The 7,153-nt window shown below is 31.3% G+C and overlaps 1 protein-coding gene across 3 annotated transcripts in view; it reads right to left on the reverse strand.

Moving 5' to 3' along the window:
- LOC106461475 (syndetin-like) overlaps nt 1-7,153 on the reverse strand; it is a 71,091-nt gene that overhangs the window by 13,432 nt on the left and 50,506 nt on the right. For all 3 annotated transcript variants that reach the window (XM_022388445.1, XM_013921298.2, XM_022388444.1), the window contains exons 23-25: nt 5,817-5,975; nt 4,580-4,701; nt 1,619-1,808 (exon numbers count right to left, since the gene is read on the reverse strand). In XM_022388445.1, the coding sequence (XP_022244153.1) occupies nt 1,619-1,808; nt 4,580-4,701; nt 5,817-5,975 (471 nt within the window). The remainder of the gene's footprint in view (nt 1-1,618; nt 1,809-4,579; nt 4,702-5,816; nt 5,976-7,153) is intronic.

Genomic DNA, 7,153 nt, shown 5'->3' on the forward strand with positions numbered 1-7,153 from the left:
AAAGTTTTTCTTCATTACCCATTCAAGCCGTCTCCAAGCATTATTAGTCTCAAAGTGGGTTCCTCGTCATCAAATTTAAATACACTTACTTCAATATATGACATGTGAATAACCAGTTGAAAGCTCTGAATGTCCCCCTAGTGAATTTCTCAGCCATTTTCGTGTGTTAGGATGCCATCTTGTTCTTTCAAACAAAAATTTCAAGGAGGTAGGTTGTGTCTTTAGTCTGCCCCAAATTTTATATATTTTTAGACCCAAATACAGCTTAATTGCTATGCATGATACTTTATAGTTGAATTCTGTGGTATCGATATAGTAATTTATGATTTTTTAGTTATTCAACTGTATATATAAAACCTAGAAAAAATGATTTCGTATCATATCCTCCACCATTGAAATTTTAAAAGGCTTAGCAACCTACATGAAGCAGCGACCTAGTACAAAGGTCGTAACTAGAAGAGATAATAGTTTGCTTTACTTCTCTATTTACTGTTCTATGTTTTAAGAAAAACTAGTTTAAGAACTTATTTCTAAATAGTAATAATCTATATACATATATAATGTATAATAATTGAAATGTGACTGTATTTTACAAAATACTAGTCTATTAAAACACAGTCAAGACAGGTCACTTTGTAAAGACTAAAGGTCAGTTTTATACTATTGGATACGGTGACATCAGAGCATGTGTACTGTGTCATTGTAACTTCTGTATTGTTAGCCAGGCACGGCTGAAAGGTCAATATAATAAAATTAATAAATATATATAAATGTATAATGTTATGAAGTTTAAGCTGTTTAGTCTAAACATTTATGTTTTCGTGTCATAATCTTTTGTCATTCTAGAATGAAAAAGGCATAATATATATATTTATTTCCTAATTTTTTATGGTGGTTACAAGATCGTGGTCAAATCTACCAAACCCGTACAGAGATTCGTAAGTGAAAATAACAGATAAAATATAAAGTTTTGTTCTTACGAAACACTTGATAAATATCTGGACATTATAAAGATTTTGCTTGTGAAATTTGAAAATTTTCTGATACATAAAAGTATTTTTAATCTTAAAAAGAAAATCACTTTGCATGTTGGATAGGCAAGATGTGAAAAGACAAGAGAAAAATATTGCTTCATAAACCTTAAGACGTAATAAACAAAATTTGATATTTTAGGTATGAAAGCATTGTAATGTTTACTGATAATCTATCAAATTTCATTAACATATGCTTGCTAATTTAAAAGCTATAGCATGAAAACTAAAACAAGTACAAAATGGTTATGAGGTTGGTCCCAGGGACTGAGCCCATGCTGAAAGAGTTAAAAATCAACTATTTTTCATAACTCAATTATTAATTTAAACCCCATTCCAATATATAAAAATAACACTGATTACATGAAAATACTGATTAATAATATCAAAATTTGAGATTGTGTATTAACTAATTATGCCATTGAGCTACTTAACAGTACAGTCAAAACTAAGATTGAAGTAAGGAAGTTTCTTTCTGTAAATCTTTTCATTAAAGTTTTACTAATCAGATCAAATTTTGAATGATTTGAGAAGTTTAAATGATAAAATTAATGGTTTATTTCTGACATGCACAGTGTTAAACTTACTCTATGAGAACGGATCCACTGTTCTAATGCTGGCTCAAGGAGATAAAAAGCTTTGATGTAACCTTCCACAAGTTCCCGTTCTGGGACAAGTCTCAAATCTGTCAGTCCTTCGACTTTTGTCAAAAACTGCTGGTAGTCAAGTTGCATGAGAGCTCTACCCTCATTTGTACACTTCTTAGATTGAGAAAATCTGAAAACATAATGAAGAGCACCTGTTAAGCTAGTCATCTTATCAGTTAAGTTTGAAAAAAACAACAGAAAAACAAACAAATATCACAGAAAATTGTAAAACTGCTTTTTTGATTTGCCCTTCTCTGGAGATACTGACGATGGGTAGCATTCCCTGAAACTGGTATAACTTGGTGAAGTGATGAATCAATTCATAAATTGGGCTTCATATTTATTTTTACCATCTTAAACAGCTTGTCTGCTGAGTAATTTGGAAGAATAAATTAGTAGCATCAATGCTACACATTCTTCAATTCCTATTAAATATAGGTTCATTGAGGTGAGTAAAAGAGAACCAAAAAAAAATACATACATATAATGCTAGTCTAGCAGGCTCATTAGTTCATATGTGAAAACTTATTAAAACCTTGGATTAACTGATTAACCTGGTAGCCTTATTAGGTCATAAAGTTTGAATAATTCCAAAAACATGGCTAGTGACAGTACTAATGCTGGTTTATTACTCTCATTAGTACAGTTCTTAGCGTGAGAAAACCTAGAAAAATAATGTAACTAGTGAAAAGAACTGCTAGTCATCTCACTAATATTATGCTACAAGATTTAGTTTTAAAATTTCCACTAAAAATGTTATAAGATGTATGAATTACCCACATGACAGAAGTTTACTATTTCATAATAGCTATTATTCATGAAGTTACAAGATTTTAAAGCCACTGTTTTCACCATAAGGCTTAGCAGTTTCTTTTCACACTGCAAGAGTTGCAACGAATGTCGATAATTCACGTGATAATTTTCATCATCCATACAATCTAGGTTAGTCATTAAATCATACCTAACAATGGTGTGGCAACATATGCACTAAAACATTGATAATCTTCACAAAGCCAACAACTTTTGTTTTAGTTCATTTGTTTAACAACATAAATCCTACACCACCTTACTATAAAGATGATCCACTGTGTGTGTGTGTTAGCATTCACCATCTATAGTTGTCTGGCTCGATTACCGTAAGGTTTTGTATGGTAACTGAAAACTGTTCGAAAAGATGAAAGATATCCTCAAATAAAGCACATTTCCTCATTTCTTATAGACTTTGGCCTTTGAATTTAAAGACACAAGACAGTTTAATGAGTCAATTATTACCCTACACAAAGCAGGGTATGTAATTAGTACCTAATAAGGTCATTAAAGACCTAATAACAAAACAAAGAAAGAAGGGGGAAATTATGTAACATTTTCCTTTATACAATCTGTATTTGCTTCTTTAATGGGTACCCTCAGTTAGTTATAATAAAAATACATAGTGATTCATGATCATGCACAACTAGAATAGTTCATTAGGGTTATGATACAAAATTTATATAAAGAATCCTTCTGTTTCCATAGGTTTCTATTTTGTCACATTACATTTTAGTGACACTAGTTTGGACGAACATTTCTGGTTTTTCGAACAACACATTATGCTGAAATTATATTTGTTAAGCAAATGAAAGAATAATGGGGCATAATGACATACGCTTGTACATTGTGTCATTTCCATGTTGCATGCGTCTATAACTCAAACTTGTGTCAATGGTTTTTGTGGATGTATATTTACGTTTTTTTTTCGTTTGTCTCTTATTAAACACAAAGCTACACAATAGGTTATCTGTGCTGTACCCACTATGAGTAACTAGACCCAATTTTTAGGGTTATAAGCTCTCAGAGTTACTGCTGAGCCACCTGAGGCATAATATCACATGGAAGACCAACCAATAAATTACAACATCAATGTGTAATGAAGAAACAGAATCACTTTTGAAAAACATTTTATAGGTTATGGTTAATTAACAATTCCTTGGCTCTGGATATTACTTCAGCTATAACGTTTGTAAATTAGTGAGAAAGGTTTGTCCTGAAATAATGTGGACTTTTATTCTCGAGAAAGTGAAGCATATGTAAAGATTACTAAAATTAATGTCTTAATCTAAATAATAGAGAAAGTTATTTTAGCTTGTTTAAATAACATAGTATCTATGTGAACATGTCTGGTATGTGAGACATGAAGTTATTTTTATTTAAATCCAGAATAAAAAAAAGGTTCCTCCCCTTTGAATATTTTTGTCACAAAAGCTCTACTTATGCTTTTATAACAATAAGACACATATTCCAAACTTACCTATCAAGCTATGGAAAAGACCAGGGTATCATACATAATATTAAAACTAAGCCTCTCATTGTTTTCCAAAAGTTTACCACCTACTTGAAAATTTAAATACATCTAATATATACAATTATTTATATTCACAGTGTGAAGTATACTTTTTAACCCTGCTGTGCTCAGTTAATAATTACTATATTTGTTAGATGTAGTACAAACAAATGGTGGGATTGGACTGGAATGAGTTGGAGTGGGAGTGAAAATGTGACCCTGACAGCATTCTAGAAGGAATCAGGGACAAGCATTCATTTTTAAACATTTTCTTTTGGCCCTGTGTTATGAATGAAATGCCTTGGCCATTTCCCTGTATGCTAACAGTTTAAAAAAGCCCACTCCCACTAGTACACACACACATACTGCTACACATGACATTAAAATGTCCCTCTTTGGTTCCCAAAGTAATTCTTTTCCAATTTCATCCAGGTACAGCAGGCTGTTTTATTTGTTATTTTGAAAAACTGATGATTACAATACATTTTTTTATGGTTCAGATAAACCCTGATTATTACATAAAAATGGTAAAGCTACACTAATTCAAATACATACACATACTTTATCAGTTACAAACATACCCTTCAATAAAAGTACGGTTAGCCAGTCGTATACAGTGCTCCCACAAGATATCAGAAGCTTCCTTTGGGATTGGAGTCTTTTTGTTAACTTCTAGAAGTCTCATGCTAAACACCTGTAGCTCCTAAGTTCAATGAAAAGTAACACAACACAAAATGAAAACAACGGGTGAAAGATAAAAACAAGCAAATCTACATAAAGTTTAACTTTCAAATCTGTAAGTGTCAGGCAGAAGTTTTGCATAAAAAGTTGTGAGCCTTCCTTTGGAAACTATGTTTATGATGTAACAGTAAGTTTTCCACATGCAGCACCAAACAAGTCAATTTCTTTAGGCTTCCAAATGGAATGATTTCTTATGCCATATACAGTTACTTAAACATGTGATGCTTACATTTAGCATTTAATTCTCTTTACTTTTCAAACAAATGTTTAATTCTTCTGTGATATCATCTATGTGAAATTATGTATGATATTAAAAATATAAGAACATGTGACCTGCTCCATAATAAGTCCCACTTTACACTTGTGTGGAAGTGTGTTTCACAAAAGAACAGAAATAGTTTTTCACATTACAGAGTGGTTGGAAATTACCTTGGAGTAATGATAAGGCTATGAACAAAATATTGCTGTAGAATGATACAATGATATAGAGTAAACAAGGAATGGGATTCTAAAATCCACAATATTCAAGGGGACATTTACTTGATTTTTAAATGACTTGCAGTATAAACATAAAGAACCCAACACCTTGAGTTCACCACTTGTTACAGCTTGCTCCAGAAATGTGATAATACAAGTGGATGGGCTTTTCCATCATATTACTAGTGTGTGTGAGTCGTGCACTGATGAAGTGATGTAATAAACGTGGTAATCTCTCAAATTTCAGTCAGCGGGAACTTTTCCAAATCAGTCTTGATTTGGAGTTCATCATGTCATGTTTACTGTATAGGATAGAATGCTTAATACTGCCTGACTATAGGTGGCATCCACTGTAGAATCATGGGTCTTGTTGTTTCCCCTTATATTTTTTAAGGTAAAATACACCATCCATAAATTACATATTATTACTCCAAGCTAATACCTTATAGCATTTTAAATATACATACAATTATTAAACACCCAAAACCAAGCTTTTTACCTTAATAATTTTCTTTCCAACAGAAAGTGTAACTAACCCATTATTTTCTCAATTCAAACAAACCCCAAACTTGTGAAAAAAGTTAATCAATCTTAACATACTCTCAGGAGAATGTCTACATAGTAGCTATGTTGAGACATGATGTCATGAACATCCCACTTCACACAATTCATCAACATCAACACTTGGTTGTAGTCTACACCTCGAGCAGCTACAGTCATATAGATGGGTCTTCTCAACTCTGGAGCTGTTAAGATAGTCTAAAAAAGAGCAACAGTGAGTGAGTTTCATTTTAAAACATTCATTTTTACACACACACACACTAATACTCAGTTTTGTCTGTCCTGAAAATGTGGGCGTACCTTATTATCTGAATGTTCATGCATACAAACTTCATTTCAATGGATGTAAATATACTTTAGTAGACATTTTGTACAACATATTAAAAATTTATCTAAGTTTTTAAAATAGTCTAATGTTATGTTATAGAATAACATTACAAGTTTACTTACTGATAGTATTAAGTGCAGTAAAATTTAGCCCTAACTAAATTTAAACAAAAATATACTTAAGTTACAGTGTTAATTTATCTCTTTATTGAATATAGGCCATACTTAGTAAAGGCTTAAATAATGTTACACCTAAGACAAGTGGAGTTATAGATTTTGGTGCCTGGGATTAGAATTCTAGAAATCCTGTAATTAAAGAAGTACTTTTGCAATAAAGATACTAATTTGACCACAAATGTTTTGCCGGTCTCTGCTAGTCTATACATAACATATGCTATTGTTTTTGAAAAAAAAAAAAAATTCATGTTGCATTTCTTTTGTTACTTGTGTTAACTTAGTAAGATATAAATTCCATATTTTTTTGGATTAGTATATCCAGAGTACTACAAGAAGGAACATGCCATTGGTTCACTACAATATATATATTTCAAAGCACTAGACACTTGCAGTATCTACTATCTACTGCAGTCTTATGTTTAAGAATTTAGAACATAAAATATATAAAATTAATATCTGTTTGTCCACTTAAGTTACTGTATGGCTGTTTATTCTTTTTGAGATGGGTCATGGGTAAAAGGCCATGTCATCTCGTTTGTTGATTTATATTCAAAATTTTATTGAACTACTATTTCAGGAATTTATGTCAATAAGTTTGGTATCAAACTGTAGATTATAATCCAAATTTTAGTACTATGTATTACACAATTTCTTAATTTAAAAGCAAATATTAAAAACCACAGATAAACATTGATTTTGGTGTGTCACGTGGTATGTTGCATGTAGCACTGGTTTAAATTTGATGTTTGTGAAGTCAAAATACTAAGTCTATAGTTTCAAACGAATTAGAAACACAAATTACCGATATTGACAAGCTAGAATATAAAAGAAAAGCCCCTTTATCTTTTTAATATGTTAAGATATTGCTCATG

Source organism: Limulus polyphemus, unplaced genomic scaffold (genome assembly GCF_000517525.1).
Source record: "Limulus polyphemus unplaced genomic scaffold, Limulus_polyphemus-2.1.2 Scaffold967, whole genome shotgun sequence".
In the NCBI taxonomy this organism is placed as follows: domain Eukaryota; kingdom Metazoa; phylum Arthropoda; class Merostomata; order Xiphosura; family Limulidae; genus Limulus; species Limulus polyphemus.